This window comes from Ptychodera flava, chromosome 10, assembly GCF_041260155.1.
Source record: "Ptychodera flava strain L36383 chromosome 10, AS_Pfla_20210202, whole genome shotgun sequence".
Lineage (NCBI taxonomy): Eukaryota > Metazoa > Hemichordata > Enteropneusta > Ptychoderidae > Ptychodera > Ptychodera flava.
Genome location: NC_091937.1, coordinates 2,541,373 through 2,568,615, shown reverse-complemented (window position 1 = coordinate 2,568,615; position 27,243 = coordinate 2,541,373). Strand labels below are relative to the sequence as shown.

General features: G+C 37.0%; 2 protein-coding genes across 3 annotated transcripts; one reads left to right on the top strand and one right to left on the bottom strand.

Moving 5' to 3' along the window:
* Nucleotides 1-68: 68 nt before the first annotated feature.
* Nucleotides 69-9,277, bottom strand: LOC139141738 (uncharacterized). Of its 2 annotated transcripts, none has more exons than XM_070711364.1 (10): nucleotides 9,102-9,277; nucleotides 7,796-8,574; nucleotides 5,639-5,811; nucleotides 4,856-5,152; nucleotides 4,141-4,332; nucleotides 3,128-3,441; nucleotides 2,481-2,952; nucleotides 2,142-2,217; nucleotides 1,534-1,797; nucleotides 69-1,248 (listed from the first exon to the last, which is right to left on the bottom strand). In XM_070711364.1, the coding sequence occupies exons 2-10, from the start codon at nucleotides 8,541-8,543 to the stop codon at nucleotides 1,058-1,060; spliced, it is 2,727 nt and encodes a 908-aa protein (XP_070567465.1). In that variant the 5' UTR covers nucleotides 8,544-8,574; nucleotides 9,102-9,277; the 3' UTR covers nucleotides 69-1,057. The 2 variants fall into 2 exon arrangements, with proteins under 2 accessions (XP_070567465.1, XP_070567466.1); XM_070711365.1 differs by having other exon boundaries at nucleotides 481-1,248; nucleotides 9,108-9,200.
* Nucleotides 9,278-14,607: 5,330 nt separating this feature from the next.
* On the top strand, nucleotides 14,608-25,938 carry LOC139141736 (organic cation transporter protein-like). Its single transcript, XM_070711363.1, has 10 exons — nucleotides 14,608-15,303; nucleotides 17,227-17,330; nucleotides 17,499-17,653; nucleotides 17,888-18,056; nucleotides 19,446-19,590; nucleotides 21,516-21,619; nucleotides 22,205-22,422; nucleotides 23,629-23,743; nucleotides 24,005-24,215; nucleotides 24,986-25,938. Exons 1-10 carry the CDS (start codon nucleotides 14,866-14,868, stop codon nucleotides 25,046-25,048), a joined length of 1,722 nt encoding a protein of 573 aa, XP_070567464.1. The 5' UTR covers nucleotides 14,608-14,865; the 3' UTR covers nucleotides 25,049-25,938.
* The last annotated feature ends 1,305 nt before the right edge of the window (nucleotides 25,939-27,243 follow it).

Genomic DNA, 27,243 nt, shown 5'->3' with positions numbered 1-27,243 from the left:
AAAAACTAACTTTTTAAGGTACGATTGAAAATCCCCTGAGGTGATAAAAATGTGACTTCGAAACAAAAAACATAGAAAACGTTTATTTACCCGATATTCTTCAAATGTAAATGCCATATCGTTATTGTTATCGAATAATTTTGAAATTTCTGATATTGATTGAAATGTTATCGACGACAAAATAACACCAATTACATTAGTGTGGTTAAGTTCACACCATGTCTGTCTGCGGCAAATATCAATATCCTTAGTAAAATATCTGAGTTTCGAATGGTGAGATATATTATCATCTATCAGGGTCAGTCAATGCTCAAGCCTAAAGAAAACGTTTTTGGAACTGATGTGATATAAGCTACTGGATTATGGGACTTGTATCAAGTAATCTGAGTCAACTATAGGCTACAATCTTTGAAAGTAATGCTGGATTGTCTCTGAGCGTCACTCACTTGGAAATTACATGAAATAGATAAATCTGAACGATTTGAGTGTAATTTATCTTGCTTTGTCATAAATAATAACGTTAATGATACAAGCACATCTATGTGGAAAGCAATCAAAACACTTCTTTGTGATTCTGTTACTCTAAGGAGATTGACCTGGACAAACTTACAATAGCCGACATTAAAATTCTAGGGTTGCTTACATCACATTTGCAAGTCCTAGATTTAGCTTAGAATGATCTCACTCAAACCAAAACAATAAAGGCTGTTCATTAATTTTGTCTGAGAGAAAATGAATAAGTTCAATCATCAACGGCGACGATTTTCAAATGAACGGATTCACTTGTCACATGAATACAAAGTCTGAATATGCATCATAATATTCGACCATAGTGCATAAAATAGGTACCCAATATCATGTTCATATGGCAAAGACAAAAACCTTGAATTGAATCGTGGATGCTTCACAGTCTTTGACCTTAAGGCTGAGGATGGACTTTGCGGATTTTCAATGCACGGGTGAATATTTCATTCCCGATAAGTCCAGATTCTGATGTAGTGTTTACAAATTAATGTACCATGATTTTAAACTCCCTTCGCAATCAAGTATTTATTTATCATCTTATAAACGTTGGTTCTACGTGAATTTTCTTGGCAGGAAATTGTTTTTTATTCTTCGCTTCAACTTCTTTTTTCTTGAAGACAGTAGCTTGAAAGGGAAGTGGTCCAGCTCTTTTCTTCTGAGCCCTTGAAGGAGGTGGCTTGTTTTCCTTGATTTGTGTGTTTTCTGGTTTGACAGATGGTCTCCCTGAAATGACAGAAAACACTGATGGTAAAAGAGATTTGGAAGGTTAGCTTTTTTACATGTCTGCTTATTAGTCACGTGTAATGCTTGTCACTCACTCTTTCTCTATAATCGGTGATGATCGTTTCCTATTTAGAGCTTCGGTCTGTAGACCCTGGTGTTAGTATGAATATGTGTACAATTGAGTCTGTCAGACTTTCTGTGTATGTCTGTAAGTCATGGTTGTCTGTCCTTTGCATGCAAAGTCATTTTCAGGTCATTGTACTGTTACTAAAATTCTTTACGTACAAAATTGTTGGATCTCTTCGGCCAGTCCGATTAGTTCCAATTCTTTCAGTGCACGAACCAAGACTTCAACAGTAGCCTTTTTCCCTTCTTTCATCTTCCATTCAACAAACATCTGATAGATTTGTTCACGTACGTCGTAATTATTGACCTCAATTGCCGCAAGACTAGAGTCTCTAAGTCCTAGTTTTCTACCGAGTGGTTTCCATCCAGTTTTTGGATTCAGTTTATTTACAAGCACCTCAATCGCTTGATCAGTGAACTTACCTGGGAACAGAATGAGAATTGAAATGTGTTGCGCATGCGTTAACAGATACGGTTATCTATGATTATTTCGTATGGAAAAAAGGAAATTGTTAAACATATCGAAGAAACGCTTACTTTTAACTTATAATATAGCAACTTAATTAGTATAACATTCCACCACAATTTTAAAATGAGCAACCAGTACAATATGATGAGTTTGCCCATAATAAACAAGTCTAAACAATGGCCAGCGACAGCGAAGGGTTACGCTGGCTTGGAATTGTGAAATGTGATTGGTTTAGATTCTGTGTATTATAACATCGCATATCGAAGTGGTCATGAAAATTAAGATTGGATGCACTCACTGTTGAAGCGAGTGTACGGAGTCGCTATTTTAGGTCGTTCTTCGATGGCGTCTTCTTCCAACAGATCAAAACGAGGCTAGAGAAAGAAGAAAGCGAATAGACGACAATAGAGAAAATATTCTACTTTTGTGTTTTTGCAAAGTTTATGACACTTTTAATGATCAAGACTCAAAGTTGTATATATATGTATCAAAAGACACACAATGTCATGGGTGTTATGTAGATTTGTTGCATGTCATATCATGTGAATGACATATGTCATATTACTGTGAATGTCATGCATGGTATCGAATGCGACATATTTCAATATAAAATCTATCTATATGATAATCAAATTACCTCTTTCGGTATCTTGAATGGAAGGCTGGTGTACTTGTATCTTTGATCCTTCAAGAAATCTACCATTCCTGTAAAGTCTTTGCTGACGTCACGCGAAGAATTGAAATCAACAATGACCTGTTCGTCATTCTGGATATGGGAGTTGAACACCAATCTATTTGTTCCGGTCATCGAAATGCTTTGATCAGGTATTTGAAAATGGATTTCTTGACCTTCTACAAGGTCAATGTCACGAGAGGTTGGTCTTCCAACCAGGGAGGAATATCCGTCTCTTTTGGCATTTTCAACGGTGTTACGTGCTTTGTCCTTGGTTACACAGTCGATGTACAGACATTCGGGATTGTTAATGTCTTGAAGAAGTACGAACTTAGCGAGTTTGGAACCTTTCCTTGCCAGTCTGCTGGCTTCGTTTGCGATTTCTTCAAAATTAAGCCACTTCTCAGCTACAACTACAACGTAACGGCAGCGAAGTCTGTAATGTCAAAAAAGAGATAAATAGGGCATCGTAATTTACGATCAGAGAGCGCATGCCTATATTTATGAGAGAGAGAGAGAGAGAGAGAGAGAGAGAGAGAGAGAGAGAGAGAGAGAGATGTGGCGGACCTATGGGTATATTGATCGAATGGATGTTGTAATGATTTACTTACTGTGGTATCCCATGCTCGACAAAAGTTGCAGAGTTATCCCTAAAATTAATATTCGGATTGACGTCATCAGTAATATCTGTCCATTTATCATCGTTTTGGTCTCTGAAAATAACTGTCTTAAGTTCTCCATCAGAGTTCGCTGCATCGCGGCTCATGCCAGTTTCATGGACCGGTAGAGGTAATCTGAAGGACACCTTATTTGGCAAATGAGCGTCGAGTTTTATATCAAGTATGGTTCCCATCCCAAAATAGCCGTCTCTGCCGTCAACATCTTGACTGGCACGAAGTAATACGTCGTTACCAATGATGTGAAGCTAAAAGAAGAAAACATAAAACAGCGAAAGGATTAAATCAAACGTATTTTAACACGTTTGTCAACACTTCGTACATAAGGCGTAACAAGAAACGTGTCTGTTTCTGTCAACATGCCCTCAGGAAATAGGGTAGGTCGGTCGGGAACTTCTTTATTTGAGTATCAGAAACAGCAAAATTCAGCCAAATTATGCGCGACTTTTGAAAATGTGAAACAAGTGTAAGGTTTGAGCTTCTATTTTAAATAGGGTGGGCCAGGTTACAGGAAACACGCATTGAAGATTTGTCGTGGAAACTTCTGGTACATGTAACAATACTTTGTTTACTGGTATATAACCAATAATAATTTCGTACAGTGTGTACGATTAATTGAAGGCGCTTTTTCCCGAGCATATTTTTAAGAGGTAATTTTACACTTAAGATGATACTTAAAATTAAAATCCCATGAGGAAAATGAACATTATGATTGTGTCTCGTTTTGCATATTGCACAAGTTTGTTCCCCTTATAACACTATTAGTTGATTATAATTTTTTTACCAATCATTTATAAAGTGTTACCATCACAAACAGACGGCTGCACGGTCTGGCAAGGTTACCGCTTAGATAGTGAACATGTTGCCAGAGTGACATATATAGCATACATGGCGTCGAGGTTTGTATTTAACCAAAAAAGATTCGATAAATTTAGTCTGTGGCTTACCTGCATACTTAGTATGACGTCATTATTGTTGTATTTTGTTGCTTGAGAACACACTGATATGTCGTTGTTTATGCAAGAAATATCTAAAGTTTCGATGTCTGAAACGGAGACTGTGAAAACCTGTTGCCGTGGTTTGTTTATAATTCGGTTTGCTGTGAAAATACCCATCTCCGCTTTGGTAGAAGTCCCTTCCTAAAGCAAATGACATAGTGTTTCTTTTATTAGCAACTTGCAAATACATTTAAATTTCGAATGCTTAAATTTCAATAGGTATATCAGCAAAAGTTAAAAAATCATCGCTCTCAAATGATATTTTTGGTCAGAAAATACGCCAGTGTTGGTGAAATATTTGCAATATATTTTCTTGCTCGGTTTCAACCTTTCTTCACCGATTTTTACCAGAATTGTGTCCATGAATATTTTCAAATCGGTTTAGATAATTTTCCTTTTTTATATTTTCCTCTTGCTATATTGGTATAATTTTCGATTTGCTCCACTCCTAGAAATACTTAGTGTCATGTAGTCTGGACAATGATTTTTTTTTTTGCTAACATTGTATATTGCACCCAATGTGTTATGTTTTACATGGCTATACTTTGTATTCCAACGCACTTTAGGGAGAACATGAACGTGTGTTGTTTTCTTGATAAAAATTAATTTAAAAACATGAAAAGCTCAAAAGTTACAATATTGTCTGTTTAAACAGCGTGCCTACCGTCCAAGTCTTAAGTTCTTTTTCTCGATCTCCATATTTTGATCTTACGACAACTTCACGAGTCTTGTCAGCTAGAACATCGTTGTCGGTTTCAAACGCAAACGTTATCGGTTTTTGGAAGGAATATCCTCGGGGACCAAACTCGATGTAATCACTCATAGGAACTTCGTGATCTGACAAGGTTATTGGATCCTGGGGTTGAGAAAGGGCTTTTGCAGTCACATATAGTTCTTTGCTGAATGCATTTGGTGGTATCTCCAGCTGCATTGTAGAATCCAGGGCAATTACTGTGACTTCCTGTTTGAGGTAAAAATGAGTATTAGATCGATGAGATGTTTTTGATTGCCTTGATAACTGAGTTCTCCATGGAAATTTCTCATTTTTCTTTCAAATGTAGCGAGCTATTGAAGCTTGCATACGGTATACGATACAACTATTACAGATCAGATACGATCTTTTGAATCGCGGTCAAAGTCACACTACTTGCAGATTCCATCAATTCCATTTTTCACTTTGCGATACTCAGTGTATGCGATGTCAAGGGGTTGAGATATTGCTAAAATCATATCAGAAACTTCCACGTATTTTGAAGCCCTTTCGCTAAACGACATAAGTATTTTTAAATCTCTAGTTAATGCCATTCTATGGTATCGATGGAAACAAAGTCTATGTTAATCTTTCTTACAGGCCGAACAATAAAGCTAATACACGTTTGATGAAAACATGACAACGCTACGATCTTTTTTAACGATGAAATAACTCTCAACTCGTGTCAACAAATACCTTATCGTTTGGTTTGACTTTAAATGCACGACACTGGCCTCGTCTAAACTTTCCGACCATCGACTCCTCATCGGTTGATCCTTCGTTACTAACACTTGAAGATACTGATGATGAAGGTCGACTGTCTTGGCGACTTTCGACCCGATCTGAACCACTATCAGTGTCATCTTTACCTGTTAATACCATATTTGGAAAAATAAACCCACGTAAATAAAACAGAAACATTCCTACAATTTCAGCATTTAGCTAGGTTGTGATATTTTCCCAAATTTTAAGATGACGAGTCATGTATGCATATATGCCGACATATAAGTCACATGATGCAAGATTTGTATTGCTTCTTCATAAATGTTTCTTAAACTATTGTCATCGTGCCAATAAGATATATACATTTGTTACAAGAAATCTACAATAAACATTCAAGTACCAATCATATCTTCGTTATATGGGTTTTTTACACCATTTATATTAGTCACTACCTGATTTTTGTGATATTTCTGAAACTGTAACATTATATTTTATTGATGATATCGCTCTATCAATCTTGAATTTAAGTAGATTTTCCCGATTTCTTTTCATCTACACTTTGACTGTTTTTTTGCTTTTCATCTATCATTTCTTCAGCGCTGTAATTCTGAGGGATAAGACTTGCATGGCTGACACTTCATCACGTTTTTTGTCAAAATTTCTCAAACGTGGTCCTTTATATTCGCAATGTGCTTAATGATCCGGAAATAAATGACTTTACAATTCGATGTAACACATCGATGCAGTGCAATCTGCAATGATGAAAACTCGACATTTAAACAAAAGTATCATATGATAATTGACAGTATGCAGTAAGAGGGATCTAACGCCTTCTATTCGATGCGATCTGCTCTGAGCGTGAACAAGGCAAGACAAAGTGAGAAAGATAGTTATAGCGTCAAAATCATAGTGTTTGCTGTATGAAGTTAGATGTTTCCGTACTTCATCGTTTCCCCAAACCTTTATTCTACAATAATTTGTTGTATCACATGTCGCATAAGCTTTCAATCACTTGAGCATTTATACATTTAGCAGACACCAGTATAACATTCAAATCGACTGTAGCCGTTTCTTGAAGCGGATTTTTGAGACCGCACCTTTCGTTTACTTCACTTGAGTTGAAAAGTCGGCTTTGTGTACACTGAGACATGATCAGGGCTCTTGAACTATGGCAGGTCGATCGAAACATGAAAATAAATTAATTTTCATTTTATGTTACTATTATTATATTCACTCGACATATAGTTTATGTCACCTCCGAGTCCGTCAGATAAAAAAGCAATTTCTAACAAATGAACTGAACTAATACACCCAAGCTCTCCAATAATTGAATTAGTTAGTGCAAGAGTAATAATGATTTACTTGGTTTATTGCGGAACAAAATGCCGATGTAGTTAATATAAACTCTAAATGGAGTAATAATATAGTAAAGTTTGTTGAAGCGTAATAACACAAGGATTAGCATATTTCAAAGTCTGTCTACTGTTTGTAACATTGTCCTCAAGATATCAAGTGTCCAGAACAATAGCATTGGCGGGGAACTGCTGAAAGTAAGGCACAACTGACAACAGGTCAGGTAACGACAGTGTGCAAAGTTCTGCAGGTAATTTGAGTCGGAGCATGACATTTGGCATGCATCCAATGGTTTACAATAGTGGACCGTTGTGATGTATGTCCTTAGGTGTACAGGAGATTAGAATGGTATGCCAACTCTACGGTTTAAGCACCTTCAAAGTCACGAAATAATAAGTGTTACTGCTTTAGTGGATGGTAGAGCTGGTAACAAAAATGTCACGACTCACCACAGAATAAACAACTTAGATAAGTCATTTAGATTGTTAACTTGACGACGGAAAAAACATAGCAATGATCCAATCGGTGAAGATGAATTTCAATCGTGACAATGGACCACATTAAAATAAATGACATTTTATACATCCATATTCATCACAATTGAAGAGTGCTACCTTATGTCAAAAGGCACGTGTTAAACCTGCAATATATGCCTATGGGGAGGTGTCGGACTTTTAGGAAATTAATGATAAGAAATTGAATTCTCGTGTAAAATATTTTCTAAAAGCCACTTTCCTCAATATGTGGTAGCATTGACATTAATTCAGCTAACTTTACCTTCTGCATGGTGTCTGTATCGTGTTGGCGTTTGATCATTTTCTTGTGCAGATTTATCTTCCTCGACCGAACAACTCTTACGTTGGTAACGTCTGACTTCATTCACTCCTTGGGAGCAAATATCAGGCGGTGGGTCTTGTATTGGATTGCCTATCAAATCTAGTACTTTCAATGAACTCAGTGATATCGTCAACTTCGCTGGGAGACAAGTAAGGTAATTGTGTGCTACTCGAAGAGTTTTTAACGAAGTTAAGAGACAAACATCATCAGGAAGAGACTCTAGGAGATTGTGACTCAAATCAAGAACTTCTAACTCACCAAAAACCGAAATTGAACTCGAAAGAGAAGAGATTTTGTTATTTGAAATGTGAATTTCTTTCATATTTCTAAGTGCAGGAGCGCACAGCTCAGTCGGAAAATCGGCAAAATCATTCCAACCTAACCAAATTTGTGTTAAGTTATTTAATTTGCTGATACTTGATGATAGACACTTGATTTGATTTCCGGCCAAATCAAGATGACGTAACTGTTTACAATGCGATAGGATAGCTGGAAACTCTTCAAATTTGTTGGTATTTAGTATCAATTCCGACAAGTCTTGGAAATGTTTCATTTCTGGTGGTAACGAGGAAATCTTATTGACTGACAAATCAACCTTTTCAAGATGCGTTTCCTTCAATAAATATGGCGGCAAAGTGTACAGACTTTGCTTTCTCATAATTCTCTCCTTTATGACTTTTTTCTCCATGTTAACTCGATTTGTAGACGTACAAAACTACCTGCCATATAAAACAAAGTATCAGAAATTACTAGAAGTAAGATTTGCATGATCAAAACACGATCATTATGCTGAACTCTACATATTTACCTGTGAATTGTGAATGGTGTTTTGAAGATATGCACAGTGTCCTTAACACTTTTTGCTTGGTGGTAGGTAATTTTGACCCCGATTTGTACTCATATATCGATTTCTCATACATGCGGGCTTTTCTCTGTTCTCCTACACGCCCAGTATTCTCACAGCTTACCATAGTGGAAATGTAATCTCTGATTCTGAAATTGCCATTATAGCAAACAGTACTCACAGCGTGGTATTAATCGTTGAAAAGACTACAATAGAGGTTCGCAAACTATTTTACCTATTCAGGTGACTCAACAAATACCACTATGTTTTAAGATTTGAAATTTACAGCTCTTCTATTAAGAGTTCAATTCTCTTTGGTGACAGGTTTGTTCTCGCTGAAGTGTTTCTTTGAAGGGTCGATCCTTCATCTTAAAAATACCTTGAATGTATATCAAAACTTACCGTTACCTAGTACTTTTTGTCACGAGATGGCAGAGATGGTTGGAAAGTTTGTGGAGTACAGTTGGTCTCAAGCTTTGTTTCCCTCCAGGGTTTTTGTCCATGTATAGACGTGAAACCTGCAGCAAAGTGACGAGACTGAACAGTTTGCATACCAGTTTGTGAGCACGTCATCGATTGATGACCTTTGACATTTACCTGCTTGTTGATAGCGTATTGGGTTATTGCCTATAGTTTTACATCACGTGACATTTCTCAATAGGCTTTGTGTATAAGGTATTTTCCCAGGTAATACCTACTCGTACTTAGCCTCATTACGTGCAAATTGCTGGCATCAGACATATTTTCGGTAACAAAATTTAGTTTCGTCACTGTGGCCAAAGTGAACCTCAGACCAAACCTATTTCCTGTGCATATCTTAGACTTGGTCTTCACCAATGTTTTTGAATACCTACGTTGAGTACCCATATATGTAGAAGGAACTGACAAGTTAAATAGTCAACAATTTATGTTTTCTTTGTTTCAACACCGTTTCCATTCCGCCAGTTTGCTTTCACTCACAAGCAAGTATTGTGGTATTGTGAAAAAAGTATAAATCACACGTGATTTCAATGACGTCACGCAACTCAAACTGATACAACTTGTAGTAAAAATTCGCTTTCTCGCTAAGATCACCTTCCTGTAAAACTTTAAGTGCAAGCAGAGCAGAGAAAATTATTGCGATGAAAAGACAGATTAATAAAAAAGCAAAGATCCTACTTACCTATTTTCTTTTTAGATGAAAGCAGTGTCTATTTCTTGTTTGCCTCACTATAGTTGAAAGTACTGCATGTCATTTTGACACCGCAATCTACATTATAACCTGATTTTTGTATGCACCACATACAAATAAATGCCTGTGCATGCGCACTCTGACAACAGCCAGTCCTTCAATCCTTTGCTTTTGTTGTGCAATGATGAAACGACAGTAGACTGTACAACTTAAGCTGAACGAAATTCTTGCAATATCGCAAGCAGTTGTCTTTCCGCCTCTGAACGTTGAACAGGAGCAAAAACGAAGCTTTCAGTAGAATAAGCTGTTGGTAATCGATTTCTTAGTGTACGGACAGGTATTTTCCCTCGTTTTAGTGAGAGAATAACCTACGGTGTTTTTTATCGTCAGTGGGCGAGGAAGTTTTAAACCTTTTGCTCAGAGGTCGGGCAGCGAGGAGGACTCAAATGTGGCTGGCATGTAATAAACAGAATTTCCTCAAGAGGGGAGAGGGAAAGCTAACGAGTTATTTGGTCAGGGCGATAAGCTCATGCACTCGTTGGTGATCGGCAGAACAAATTAATAAAGCGGATTGGGGGAGGGGCAATTTTTTATTTTATTTTATTTATATATTTATTTATTTATTTAGCACAAATAACAACAATATAAAAGAAAGAACAGACCTATAAAATACACAGACACCTGCAAGGAAATATTTGTGCATGGATAACACAGAAAAGTCCGTGGACTTATTTCCACTGTGGTCCAATTTAACTAAGACTAGACAACCTAATAAATAATATAGATGTCGCAAAATAAAGTTACAGAAAACTGTACTAAAATGAAAAACCTGAACAAAATCCCTGCTGCCGGTTAATTAATGAAAACTCTGTCAAACGAATCTCAATTGCATATATACATGATAAGATAGAAAACCTGCAACCATTTTAATGTACAAATTAACTGTAAAAATGCCTCTTCAGCAAACGTTTAAAAATATTGTTGATGAATTCTGCCGTATATTACATGGCAAGTGATTCCACAATTTCGATGTAGAATAGTGAAAGCCAGTTTGAGAAATTTTGCACCGAATGGAATGTAAATAGACAGATCATTAGGGCGAATATTGTAATTGTGAACGTTTCTTTTCATAAGTAAAGAAGTTGAAAGATAAGAAGGGCCTTTCCCATGAATAATCCTATGCATCAAATTTAATTTTAGAAATGCAACTCTTGTATCTACCGGGAGCCACCCTAATTTTTTAAAATGAGAACCATCAATATGTGTTTGTGGATGCAACCCTAGTACAAACAGAATGACTTTATTTTTATGTAGTTTGCAGACTAGACGATGTTTAATGTATGTTTTCAGCCCAAGCTTAAGATACCAGTGGGCACTTTCATAATCAAACAAACAAATTATCAGGGCATTTGCCAGGAGTTTTCTTGAGTCGGTATCCAAAAAAGTACTTTTAGGGTAAAGAAATTTTGATTTTGAATTCGCCTTATGTATCACTGCCAAGCCATACTTTTACCCGATAACCTTTGATCTAAATCAGCTCCTAAATAATTGACAATATCCCTGGCAACGATGTTAGTGCCATTACACGTTATAACGAGTTTAGAACTTCTTCGCAATTTATGGCTAGACCAAACAGTTAAAGTTTCATTAGCTGTATCTTCTGGCGATTTTTCCGTTAGTTTTGATTGAAATGATCACTGGCTCATGTTGAAGAGTCTGTCAAATAACAGAGAATCGCATATTATTCGGAAACATTACGTGCCCGACAACTAAATAACATGTGATTTTACAACGAAAATTTCAATTTTTGTCCGGACAGAAATACAAACTCTGTTGACACGCGGATTCCAACGTAGGCATTCTTCTGCACCTGCGCGAGCCATTTACAGCAATTTAAAAATAAATATTCATTACTTATGCCCGGTACTTACGTCGTAGTCCATTGTCCGAACACGTTGCGTAGCTAGATGTCTAGCAATCCACGACGCAATGTTGTTTTGATCCCGAAATAAAGGTGAACTTGTACATCTCGCGTGATCGCGGCGTCACCATATCTGCGTTCTCCCCAGCACGCTGAGCATGCCAGACGTCGACAAACGAGCTCAGAAGGGCAACACGTTTGGACAAAAATTAGCAGTTTTATGTGGCTATAACATCACTAATCATGTTTGTTTCTTCGTAAAACAACATTTTGCAACAAATATGAGCCTCCAACATGGAATTTTCCGGGGTAAAATTTGGTCAAAAGTTACAAATAATGGCCCTTTAACAGATATGGACTGTTTTCTTTGAAATACTATAAATAGATAGCTAGGGTAAAGTGTCAGGTACACACGCGACACAGGTAAGGCTTGCGTAATGAGTAAAAGTTTAATACAGTACATGACAGTTATTAATCATATTCATAACTTCTGGACGAATAATGCCTGCAGTACCCTGTGGACAGAGTAAACAGGGTCATCATTCTCACGCTACAGTTTGAAGGGAGGGCCATTTCATTTCGTGCTTGTATCAGGGGGAGGGTCACCAATTTTGTGCAAGGATATCGAAAAATCAATTTTACTCTGGAGCGCCGCGCTGAAATGTGAATGCACAAAAGTATTAGACTTTAAAGCGTTTTAGGAAATTATGAAATGCATAGATAGGTCACTGTAGTTTGAACAGTATACTTGTATTGACAAATACATCCTCTGTATAGCAGTCAAAATCACATACAACAATTTGAGTTTTTTTTATCAATTTTGATTGAGAAGAAAAGTTGTTTGGGTTGTTTGACTGCTTCATACGTGCTGAAAGACGAGTCAACTGTACAAAACCTCAACTCTGCTTTCAGCCATACAAGATTAAACATTCAGTGAAACACTTAACAGCCCCTATCAAAAATATCAAGTTCTGTGAAGAAGGACATAAGGGACCGTTCAGTTTTTACGGCCGGGGGGGCGGGGGGGCGGCAAAATCCAGGGGGGGGGGTCATCATAATTTTGGAATCCGCGAAGGGGGGGTCATCACTTTTTCACTGGTGGGAAAGGGGGGGTCACCACATTTTCAAAAACATAATACCTACAATAAAGTTCACTTTTATGCCATGGCCATGATCGACCCTCTTTACCGGCGGGCCGCCTTCGGCGGCCCACTACAATAAATATACTTTATGTATTACCCATGACCCTCTTAGCTGGCAGACGCCTTTTGCAGCCCACTCCAATTAGGGTTACTTCATGCAATGGCCATTATCGACCCTGTTTACCGGCGGGCCGCCTGCGGCGGCCCACTACAATAAATTTACTTTATTGTAATACCCCATGACCATCTTAACAGCCGGACGCCTTCAACGGCCCTGTTCAGTAAAGTTTACTTCGTGCAATGGCCATGATCGACCCTCTTTTTACCAGCGAGCCACCTTTGGTTGCCCACTAGAATAAAGTTGACTTTACATAATGGCCCATGACCCTCTTAACCGGAGGGCTGCCTTTGGCGAACCACTCCAATAAAGTTTACTTTATACAATGTCCATGGACATAAGTTGTCTATGGAAATAATTGCCTTACAGTCGTCCTAATTAACAGACGTTTGCATGGATGTGGCTGAGAAGTTTGTGCACTGGCATCTCTGCTACACGAATAAAGTGCGCCGCTTACCGGAGTTCAAATCCAAACCGTGCGGGTAAATTTGACATATAGGTTTTGGTTATTTTTCAGCGGGGGGGGGGGGGGGGGGGGGGTCATCAAAATTTTTCGTCTGACAAAGGGGGGGGGTTCATCACTTTTTCGCGAAGAAGGCAGGGGGGTCTATATTTTTTTGAACACCGGCGAAAAGATTTTGCCGCCCCCCCCCCCAGGCCGTAAAAACTGAACGGTCCCTAACAATGTATTTGAGAGGATTCGAGTGTTGTTTGAATGGACCAACACTTTTCTTTAATCTTTTAAGATCATTCACGGTCGCTCATTTTCATGAAAGTACGGTTTGTGTTTTTAATGCAGTTAAAATTTTTAAAACCGTTCAAAACGCAATCACTTCCCTGGTGGACTACAAAAAAATTATAAGAACTGCAATTTCCTTTATATTTATTTGTTGTGAGACATGAGTTGTTACGAGAAAAATTATAAGAGAAGTTAAGTGTGCCAGCTTGCATTTTTAGACATGGCACAACAATACTCGTTTACTTTGTGCCGCATTATGTTTTTCAAAGCAGTAATGAGCAGACTGGGATTAGTCGACAGTAATTTGACTTTCGACACAGATTCTAACTGTAGCTGACACGAGTGATTTCATACATACGCATACACAAATTGCTAACAGATTCTAATTAGATTGTATAATCATAAAAAGGCGCAAAAACTTGCTCGGTTTACACTTTTCTTGGATGGATTTACAGAACAAGAAATTCTCTAGCAATTTCACTCTGAAATAGAGAATAATCATGATATTGTTTAATGAATATATTTCCTGTATTTCCAACAATGCCTATCTTTTATAGAAATATGAGATACTAGAATGATTTATTGCATTTATTGCATTTTTCTAATTTCTAGATTCCCGTCAAGGAAGAAGCGGGCGCTGAACTACTCCTATGTTTTCTACTCTTATCGGAGAGTAATTTCTGTGCTAAACACCCCCTCCCCGTAATCTTGAAGTCTGCAGAGATTATTTGCAAGGTAAGCAGGTCGTTGACACTGGGTCATCGTAAATGTAACAAGCCATGGCAAATTGTGTGTATGGGTGCAAAGGTTGATGTCTACTCTGCAGGCTTTGTCTAATCGAACATTCTATATTCAATTATGTCTTGGGCATTATGTCTACGTTCGTCAAGTTTACCTTCTCTTATTAGCTTCGCCGAATTGCGCCACACATTTACTTTCCGTATTTGTCTTCTGTTGTAAACATCGCGACACCCAGCTGAACATCTGCAATTGCAGATATTCATGATGCTTACCTACAACTGACCAGCTGCAAACGCAAAGTCTTCATGTTCGTAGTTCACAACCTACTCACACCATGCTGAAATACGACGACATTTTGACCGAAGTAATAGGTGAATTTGGAACTTACCAGAAAAGATGTTTCCTTCTGACAGCCCTTCTAGCAGTGCCAATTGGTATGATAGTATTATCAACAGTGTTCATACAAGCGGAAACAGATCACTGGTGTACCATCACAAACTATGAGACTTTGTTAGATGAATGTCAAACCTTCTTTAATGGTACTCTTGATTGTGAATCAACTCTGAGGAAGTTTGCCCTACCAGAAGAGGAAATCATCGGTACCTGTGAAGGCTCGTGGAAATTAAGTCGCTGCCACAAATATGACTTGAACATTTCTGATTTCGGCTCAATCTTTGAACTGAGTCATGAAAATTCAACCCATTTAATCATTGACTGTGATGAAGGTTGGGAGTACGACACATCGATCTATGAATCCACTTTTATTCAAGAGGTAGGTAAAATTCCACGTTTGTATTTGAACAAATTAGCTGACTACTGCCACTGAATGTCGGTCAAGACTGAAGCCATATCACTTTAAAACAGCTGCTGTTTAGAGGCATATATTATGGTATAGATGTCTTGTTGAATTTCGGTACAGATATGACTTTGCTGTTATTGCCTCGCGAAATACCACAGGTGTACGTACAATTCTTCATGGCCAAAGGTATGTTTTGGTATAGATATGTACATGTGTTGGCATCATTTGATTGAATGAAGTCACTTGTCAATAAAACGCGAATGGAAGCCAAAATCTGCATATCGACAGCAGTTTCACAGCATATTGAGAGCCGTTCCATTTCATATTGAGAACAGCTTTAGTTTGTGGTCATTCTCAGGTCTGTCTTATCAAAAAGTGTCATTACAATCATTGCAATGGTCGACCTTGCATGCCTTGGCACTATTTTTCAAATACTGATTGCTGATAAAGGAGTTCACAGGGCATATCTCTGCATACACTGAAGTGTGCAACTCAAATAACAACTGCCATCCAGTTTTCAAAATAATGGTCATAGGTTGAGACTTTTTGCTTTTGTGTTGTACATATCTCGAATCATAACGTTTTGGTTTTGGAGCACGCTTTAGTTGAAACTTTTGTAACGGCCACGAGTATCTTACCAGTCGACGTGATATACATACCAGTTACAATTTTAAGTAGACAAAGCATGTCCTTCATCGCCTTTGTATGAGGGACAATGATCTGATCAACAGCAGTATCAAGGTTCGCATCAGGGCCAGTACTTCTCTCCATGAAAGATAAACAGCGGTGAATTTACTGTGTTATTTATCTAAAGTGCCTGGAACAACACATATTTAACGATCTCTGAAAGAACATTGTTTTATCAAGGACAACATACATACCCTCAGACAACTAACACTGGGTATGTATATATTTCATCAAATCAGGCATAGAGTCTCTGTGTTATCCTGGACTCTCTTCCATAATGAAAACCAATGTCGACTATATCTGTCGTTTATTTATTATATTCAGTTATCCAAATATGGCGTTTTTCACATATATAGAAATATCTTTCGAGATCGGCCACAGAACAATTACTCATTTGTCACGTCACTCATTGATTAAGTAGTCGTCTGCTTTCCAAGGACACTCACCGCATTCAATTAATCGTATTCGACGTATTCTATATACCCACCAGAATTGTACCTCTTTCTAAAATCACGAAGGATTTCAACCTAGTTTTGTATCGGACCATTTATTGCCTGTATTCCGACGAAATAATTCAGAGATTTTATCATCTCCCTTTTAAATGTTTATATTCTCTTGGTCCAAGTTATCTTTCCCATGCGATTAGGACCTGGGGAGAAATTACAGGGGTGTCTTTGGGGTTGCTATTTTCCGCGCGCGCAAGCATTTTTGAAGAAGGGTCATGAAATTTGGCGCATGCATTTAGAAAGGGCCAGTCACCATTTTTTGCACAAACATAAGAAGGCAAGATATGGTAAATACAATCCAATAGCCTACTGTACTCAAAGTAGTCAATAAAATCATTAATTGTGAAATGTAATCTCTTTTTCATGGTGCGATTGAAACTTTAAATACGAGTAATTATTTGTAAACTTTCAAAAATGTTCTTTGATTTGAAATGTCAAAGGTCAAATAAAAAATGATGAGTTAGCTTAATTATAATATTATTAATGTGAACTGTAACACTGTTTTGTTGATACTCGACAAATTTAACGATATTTAAGCGACTCGGTGAAAAAGTCAAGCTCACAAATAATATGATAAATACTAAATGAGTGCATATGACGACCAGGGAAGCAATAATGCCGGAGAATGTTCACTGATAAACTCATGCAGATCAATTTCAGTTGAACTTAACTTTGCGTTGAAGAAGATATATTTATTTTGCAGTTCAACCTGGTATGTGGGCAAGGCTTTCTGGTGGCTCTGTCGACAACCATCTATCTGTCCGGAAGTACTGTCGGCTCCTTGTGTTTAGGCCCTCTATCAGACAGGTGAGATTATCGTTGACGAAAAATCAGTGGTTCTATCCATAACTGATATCAAGAGCAATTTCGCAAAATGAGAGTGGGAGTTATATACACCAAATAACTTCTATTTTCGGTTACTCTTTTAATTTTCTGGTCAATTTGTATAATGCATGCTTTATGTGTTTATTTCAGATATGGTAGAAAACCGACGTTGCTGGCGTGTTTAATCGTATCGATTGTGGCTTGTGTTGGGACAACGTTCTCTCCCCATTATATTATTTATATCGCTTTCAGGTTTTTAACAATGTTTGGAGCTATTGGGATTTTCACCCAGGGATTTGTTCTCAGTGAGTGGTAATTCATTTTACGTATTGGTTATGTCGCCAAATGGCAAAGAAAATAATGTGCCTAAAGAGGAGAAGGTTATTCAAATACTTTGATAATTCGAATAAAAATGCATTTAATACATCCATATTGCACTTGTTTACATCATAAAACACCATAGAAGCATGGCCGACAGTAATATCATAATCATCATTTATATTAAATCACAAAAGCATGGATACACCCTTTTTTTACAGGTGCTGAATTTGTCGGCCCATCACGACGAACTTTCTGTACAGTAACATTTGTGTGTTTCTATGCTGTTGGTGTGGCTATTTTACCAATCCTGGCATACTTGGTTCACAAGCAAAGTCTACTTCCACTGGTAATAGCAGCTGTCCAAGTATTGTATTTACCATATTACTGGTAAGAAATGAGGCATGCATCTCCCTGCAAGAATGAAGTTATTACAATGACAGAGCGGATTAATTCTTCAAAACTTACAATAACCTGTATACTTAGTACATCCATTAATTAGAGTTGAGGCTGAACTAGATTACTTAACGTTCATTTTAACTGCCTTTAGCCTCTCACTTCGACGACCTTTATATTGACATATTTATCGTGTATTGCAACATTATAAATTTTAGGTGAATAAATATCTATATCTATGATAGCGATCTTAATAACAGTATAGGTTTTGTAAAAGTCCACATTTCAAAAGAACGTCAACCGCTTCTACTATAGTGGCTTTTTGATTCGCTTCATGTGGCGGTGACATTCGAACCGAGGCCAACGCATTGTGTCACTTCTTGATTGTACTTGTTTGCATACCGAATGGCGAAGATGTACTTAACTATGGTTATTGAACTCGTCCTGCAAGTGAATTGAAAACTCCTCACCCAACGAACACGTGACTATCTCAAATCACTCTTTTCCAGACATGACCAGACATGCAAGGTCGTCTACATGACAAAAGTTTATTTGAAGTTATTGATTAACATGTGTAAGAATAAGTCATCAACGACGCGGAAACTTTGTAAGATGACAGTGGTTAAGAGATCGGCAAACTTTGTAAGATGACAGTGGTTAAGAGATCGGCAAACTTTGTAAGATGACAGTGGTTAAGAGATCGGCAAACTTTGTAAGATGACAGTGGTTAAGAGATCGGCAAACTTTGTAAGATGACAGTGGTTAAGAGATCGGCAAACTTTGTAAGATGACAGTGGTTAAGAGATCGGCAAACTTTGTAAGATGACAGTGGTTAAGAGATCGGCAAACTTTGTAAGATGACAGTGGTTAAGAGATCGGCAAACTTTGTAAGATGACAGTGGTTAAGAGATCGGCAAACTTTGTAAGATGACAGTGGTTAAGAGATCGGCAAACTTTGTAAGATGACAGTGGTTAAGAGATCGGCAAAATGGCAGAATGAAAAGTACATCAAATTCCTACTTAACTGATTAGTTTTTGCAGCCTCCAGAATGGCAAACTCAGTGATCTAACTTACAAGCATGCGGTTATCCCATTCTCGATACAGAAATTACACACAAATTATTCGATGTAATATATGATTTGAACAGTGAGATTCCCACTTTCATATCAAGATATTATGAAGATATTTTTAATATCTTGGATTTTCAGCCATGGTTATATTATCAAGATTGTTTCAACAGACTCTAAACGAAGCCATAAGAATATTTGTATATTTACACGGTATTCTGCACCTAATGTCATTGTTACGAATATTTTTCCTACGGTTGCAACATAATTTAATGTGCTTTATTTCGTATTTCCTGACAACTTTTCATGTTTCAGGATATTACCCGAATCACCCCGTTGGCTGATAACGGTTGGACGAACTGAAGAGGCTGTAGCTATCATACGAAAAAGCGCGGTTGTCAATAAAGTACAACTTCCTAATGGTATATTCGATGACCCATCTATGAATTGTGATAAAAACGTGAGTATAAATAAACTAGTTAATGGGGCAACATATGATTGTTTTTCATAACTTTAAAATATATAAGACCCAGTATTATAAATTCTCACTGTGCTATGTCGAAATACTAGGTATTACTCTTGCAAACACAATTATTCCATACAATATGCAATATTCTTCTTGAAAAATAAAATCTAGTCCGGACTAACAATTCACTATCAACAATGATATCGGTCACCACAAACATAAATGCTCTGTTGGCAAGTCGAACATCAAACACTTCGTCATGATTTTCGGAGTGAAAAAGAAACTGCATTTTGCAAACAGATCAAATAAATTGAAATTTCACCATCAGTCGCAGATTATGGTGGGTTTGTTATGGAAACTAAGTTATGTGTGAATGTGAACGTTAAGAATAAATCCCATTCATTCAAAATTATGATAAACAAAAGCCGACCTCAAATAAGTTTTGCTCTGCCTCATTTAAATGTGAATGGTGGCGCACTTTGCAGTGTACTTCCTACATAGGGCCGCTAGACTGTTTGTTTGAGTGATTGTTTCACTATCTTTGTTTTTAATGTCAACTACGGTTTCTTGCTCAACTCTCCAAAACATCTTGAGATACAGAGCATTCAGCTTGTCAGCTCAGCCTCCACTTGTGTACATTGCATTGTTATTGTGATCATTAGCTAAATACATTTTTAGCATGTTTTAGGAGTTAAACAAGAACTGGAAATTGACATTCTAAATAAGAAAGTGGGAAAAATCATCAAAGTTATAGCTACTGCTCCTTTAAGAACATCCATAAAAAGATACATCATAACCATAACAATCAAAAGACATCTACTCAGAAAGATTGCGTGACAAAATTACAGCAAGCTCTCAATCGGTTCTTATTGATAACGTGACTGTTTAAATGTAGCTATGAAAATATAGCACATCGGGATTTTTCTAAAAGTTCAAAAACACAAGCCAGATGGGCATGACGCGCATATCGTATGACAACTTCGGGTACCGAAGGTGAATCAGAAACACACTTGCTAATTTTGAATGAGGAGCATCTGTCAGGACACCATGATGCTGATAATGGAACAAAGTGTGACTCGCTGCTGATCAAATAATATGTGCTAGATTGGAATATAAAGCAACGTTTAATTCAACGAGACCATCCAATGATGGTGACAGATTACTGATAGGGACGCTGCCTAGTAAAATCCTTACTTCATTTAACTATTTTCTACGTTGACCGCGAATACTACAGGTGCCTCGATACTGTATTTCCGTCCACTGCGGGCGCAATATCACAACCTTTAAATTTGGCCACGAATATTCACACCACTGTGCACATGCGCAGTTTCAACAGAACGACAGTGATTGAGCCAGATTCACCTTTTTGAAAATTCACTTACCCACTCACTAGTTATTAAATATAGCACTTACAGATTGTGGATGATGTGCGAATAATTCAGAAAACGCACAACACAGCTGCTGTGTTCACTTTTACTCCTAAAAGATTATGCCTTTTCGTCACTCATGCTAATTAAATATCTCTGCACACAGTCAGAGTCCGTTGTTGTTAGTGTCCGTAAGTGAAGCATCCTTCAACGAAGTTCCTGAATGATGTAAATCGTGTAAACACTGATTGAAATTTCTCTTTTCGTCTTTACTGTCACTTTCATCAAAATTTCATACATTATTTTTTTTATTTATATATTTATTTCGAACTCCAATGAAGATATGGTACAGTCCATAGTAGTTTACAACCATATCACAATTTATTCTAAAACTGGGATTTAGTGAAAAAGAATGAACAAAATTGGTTACAGGACAAAGTAGCTGAGATAAAAGAAGGGACACGCCACCAAAACAAAACATAAAACTCAAACACAAAGGCATTAAACATTTCGAAAAACAGGAAATTGACAAACTTTGTCTTTCAATTCCAGGAAGCCGCCAAGGAAGTCGAGAAAAATAATGTGACCTTTCGCCCTTTGGATTTGTTCAGATATCCCTACACACGAAAGATAACCCTCATCTTTTGCATCAGCATGTATGTATATCCATTGATAATAGCTTGCATACCTGTCTTGTAAATTCCTAATCAAAACTTCAAGGGCCTATGTTTTCATTTAAGGTAGCTTGCGCCTCGAAAGTGAAAGACTTTCAGTTTGCCCAAAGTTTCCTCAATGAAATTTTCAACAATTCTCTAATCAAATCAAGAAAAAAATATCAGGGGTTATCATTAAAAGTTTGGTACTAGAGAAAAAGTTGCATCTACCGATATTTGAAATGAAAAATGATTACCAACCCTGTGTTAACTTTCTGGACAAGAATAAAATTTGAGATTTTCGAAAAATTAAGACGTTGGTAAACTTTCTTTCTCGGAGAACTGCAAAATTAGCGATTAGTGGTGTAAAAAATTGAGAGTTCCAATATCTGTCACTGAGGGGCATTATACCTTAAAAGGAATTTGGTGAATCATATACGGAAGTGTTGTCATGCCAACCTGAAAGACGAAGAATTCTCTAATTAAGCAACGTTTTGATTTTCGTATTGAAGAAAGAAAGTGTAGTAAAGTCTTCGTTTCAATTTTGAAACGACGACTGGTTGTAAATTCTGTTGATTATATTTTCAGGTTTGTGACCTGTCTGAATTTCTATGGGATATCATTCAACGCCTCTAACCTTAGTGGAAATGATTTCATAAACGTTGGAATAAGCGGCCTGGTGGAAATCCCATCCTACCTATGTATCATTTACCTGATGGAAACGAAAATGGGACGGCGTTATACATTTTTCTCATCTACCTTGTTGGTCTTCATCTTTTCCATGTGTTTAGTTTTCACTCCAATGTGTAAGTACATGAAAGATATGGAACGTAGGTAGTATGCGCCTCGAAAGTGAAAGACTTAAACTTTTGCTCAAACTTCCTCAAAGAATATTTCAACCATTCTCCTTCAAAATCAAGAATAAAAACGGGGTCACCGTGCAAATTTTGGTACTAAAGATACAAATGACCCAAGATTTACCGATATTTAAAAATTCAAAATGGCCGCCATTAATGTGTTAACTCTATGGAGAAAAATGAAATTTTCGAAAAACTAGCACGATTTAAAGTTTTCTTACACCAAGAGCTTTAAAATGAACCCCTACAAGTGGTAGATCAGAAAAGAATTGTAAAAGTTTGAGAGTCCGAATATCTGTCCACGAGGCGCGTTCTACCTTAATCGACATAACAAACAGGTGTCTGGCTGATGGGTGTTTGTGTGTGTCCTTGTGTATGCGTGTAATAAACTACAAATCGTGGAAACATCATCTGGTCATGGTGTAGCGTCCATACGTTAGGCCAATTGGCATGGCAACAAATTACGCCATGTGTTTACATGTATCCTTCGAAGCGAACACAAGCACCTTTAAGTTTAATCGTTTACGTCTTAAGTGAACCTGTCAATTTTAAGGCCATATAACGAGCATTTACATTTCATTGAGATGGCAGAGATACTTGAAACAAATGATCGAAAAGGATGAAGCAGCATCTTGAATTATATCATGTTACATATTAAATGGCTATTTTGGGTGTTTAATAGCAATTAAGTCAGAATTTTCTGGTTCCCTAGCAGTGTTGATGAGACACCACCACCACCGCCGCTGCATTGCATGAAGATAGCAACGAGTATTTGTTGGCATCAATGCTTTTCTTAAGAAACGTCATGATAGTTAAATGTTGTCTTTCTCAAATATCTGACAAAAACATCTTGTCTCTATCAACTCACTGTCACCATGGTAACAACATCCGTTTGTAAAGGTTCACAACACAAGGAGTGTAATCCTTGAATAAAAGTATATTTAGCGTACTTGAAAGAAATTCTGAAACAATAGCTATAATGGTATATTGGCACAGATACACTCGGCAAGCGTAAAAACTAAGAAAGGAAATTTGTCTCTTCAATGGTAAAATTGACGTAAAAGAATACAAAGCTAGGATACGGACGGCAAATAGTCACATTCTCCGAGTTCATTTATTCGGACCCACTACTACTGCATTTATTTTTATCGACAGGTGATGGCATAACTTGGCTGAGGATAACATTTGCGATGATTGCAAAGTTTGGCGTCGCTGGAATGTACACAATTATATGGTTTATCGCTGTAGAGTTATACCCTACGTCAGTCAGGTGAATACTTTTCTCACACAGTGAAAGGTGGCTTAATTGTGTTATACCTTGGTAGAATTGTTTATAAAGTTGTAACTGCAGGTATACAATTAGTATATTAGGTCATGGGTAGTCTATAGATCATTTCTATTTATTTTACTTGCATTCTTAAAATGCTTTTTAGTTTTTTAATGATAATTTTTTCCCAAGAACTGGCCGATAAGTCACTTAAAGTGTTACTATCAAATTAGAATCATGTAACTCGGTTTTTTCTATCTATAGATCTGTTGGTATGGGCGTGACGAGTACATTTAGTATGATGGGCAGTACGGCGGCTCCACAGATATTGTACCTTGGAAAATGGTGGGAACCTTTTCCAAATGTAATATTTAGTCTGACGTCAATTTTTGCCGGCGGTTTGATATTGTTACTGCCGGAAACAAGAGGAAAGGCGTTGCCTGATACAATAGCAGACGCTGAGAAGTTTGGTAAAGTAAGTGTTAAAGCCCCAATAGCTGCCAATTTTATCCATTATTTTCATGATTTTATTTTCAAACCAAAGTTGGTTCGTGTAAATGTGCTAACTGAAGGACGTGTATAGAGAAGTATCACTGCTCGTTGATTCGGATCATACCTACACGTTTTAGCAGGTAATTTAAATATATAAACAGGTGCCGCACTCGTAAAATGGCGCCCCACGGAAAGTACGAAAATGGAGTATTGTGATCATAAGAGAAACAAGTATGATGCAATTTACTTGAATGCACAACACAGGATGGCCAACATTTTGTTGTTGTAATCTTTATTTTCTCTATCACATGATAACTTTTTGAAAATGGCGGGAAATCTGATAAGATACGTTTATGGATTCATGTGTTATATGCATCTTGGATTTCCAGTCATTAAGCTAGAAAATTAAGGATGTACTTTAGGTACACGGCAATTTGATCTCATCTCAGTCCAAAAGTCGTGACTCTGATTCCTAGGCAAATCGTTGAAAATATGATTGAAATTCTGTGTGTTCACTATAAGACGCCATGCAGATACCAAATCAGGTTGTATCCTTAGCAAATATTGGCATACAACAAACCTGACGGCCATGTGAGATTAAAGGTAGACAGAAAATACAAGAAAAGATTAAACTTGGTAACAGCAATATTGCAGTACTTTCACTCAGTGAGTGATCACGTACAGACTGTATTTCTTCTTCAGTGACGACAATCGACATGTCTGTTTAATCACATCATTGTCTTTCTGTTCCAGGATAATAAGAACCCAAAGATGAACGGTACAAACCAGCTAGATGGAAAGATCTATAGACTTTGAAAATAAATGTCTTCCGACAGTCGCCAATTAATGATTAAAACTGATATAGAGGTGAAACTGCGGTGAATAGAATGATATTCGTCATCCTTTACTCATCAATCAATAATATGAAACAGATTTACTGCCAACGTTCATTGTCACTCAGGTACATGGTACTTATCTACTATTTGTTGAGTCATGCTCTAGAAAAAATATGAACAGCCACTACTTGAAATTATAATTCCACAGCAAACTACTTCAGAAGAATGCTGTACAGCTTTTAGAATTCCAAAACAAGGGCATTGACGAAAATGGAAATATTAATGAAGATAATGACAGGAAATGACAAAAAACAATAATAGACTTATACAGGTGTAGAGAACAGTTTATAGGGAAAAAACTCGATTGCAGCTCGATTAAAATCCAGACAGCTCAGCTACTACAAGCATGAGGAGAGGAAGCAGGAAAAGAGTATGCAGTTATATTTTGCAGAGTTGTCAAAACTTGGCATTCTCCAGTCACGCTACTTTGTATTCAAAGTCACCACTATCAGAGAGGTGCCTTTTCACTTCTTCGTCATGAAAAAACTCAAGCCTGGCAGATTAACGTTATTAACTTGGAAAATTACGTTACCTGAAAACATTTTCCAAATGATGAATGAATTTCTAAATGGTATACACATTGCAACGTTCAAAGTAAAAGCCATTCATCAAACTTCGATTGAAGATTCACTTAATATTGAAAATGTACTGCTTCTAACCAGTCTTATCAGACATTTACACATTGTGTTTTCTTTATTGGTAGACTTTTGGCGAAATTTGAAAGAAATGGGATTTACAGTTGAGAAGAAGGATTTTTGTTATAAAAGCGAATTCTTAAGTTGATAAATAAAAGACATATGCATCTGCAAATCTGACCCCTATTAATCATTTTTCGCATGTTACGATATGTCAAAATGTGATGTCATAATACTATTGATCATGGATGAGTCAACATACTCTCTGTTTTCACTCAAAATTAAGCTTTTATTTATTTTACATTTCACAAAGGTCATAATTTGCGATATTGATTAAATTTTTGTGGGATGAAAAGTCGATAAGAGTCTGTCGTCTGACACAAAGGAGAATAACAATAAGAAGGGAAATAATTGGAGAGAGAGAGAGAGAGAGAGAGAGAGAGAGAGAGAGAGAGAGAGAGAGGGAGGGGAGGGAGAGAGAGAGTTTTTTCAAATTCTTTTAAACACATAAACCAGACAGTGTGCGAGTTTTTACAGATGAGTAGGAGTTCATTTATATCATCCGTCAAGTGATCCAGGCACCCTGGAACATTGGTTATGCTTGATGCTTGTATCGACGTTTTGTTTCAAACTTCCTGGCAAGCGTGTTAATGTCTTCCAATTTCTCTAATAACTCGTATCCCATTCTTGTCTTTCCGATTTGCTATCGCAATTCCGTGTGATGGCTGCCACTATTCCTTCTGATAGTGTTTCTCTGATATTTCTGCAGCGAATGGTAATACGAAAACAAACGTGACTTTCTTACTTTCAGTTTCATTGAAATTAAAATTAAGCATTTTCGATGAGTCATATATTACCAATGAGGTCACCCACGTTGTAAAGGTTCCAATTACGTTAAAATGTTGGTCGATTCTGAACAAAAAATGCTAAATGTTCAGCGTGCAATTAATTTATTTACAGAACAAATAATTATACATTTTAATTCAACCGACGACGATGATGGTTGCCAACATTTACGTTGACAGTGCGTGACTTCCATGTCTGTTAGATTTGTATTGCATTGTCGTTACACACATCTCTACATCAATGAATCTATGTGGATTACTCTGAATGTTTGACCATGACATTGTGATTGTATTTGCAGACTTTGCTTGACTCCAATAATTGGTACTTGCTGCAGTGTTTTTTACGGGAACTGAATAACAAACCATAGAGCATTGACACCACTGAAAATGGAAAGTCATGACACTAGATAGCTGATAATTCTGCCTTCAGCGTGTTAAAATATCTTTGTTCGTCTCATACAAAGAAGTATCAATTTTTCATATTCCTTTCTTCAATCTATTTGACTAAATGCTGTGTATTTTATTTTACCGGACATTTTGTCAATGGATTTATTCATAATTAATACAAGATAGCAAACAAGTGGTATTAAATTCCTCAGCTATCAATGGCCTCATCAAGATAAACCACATGGTAT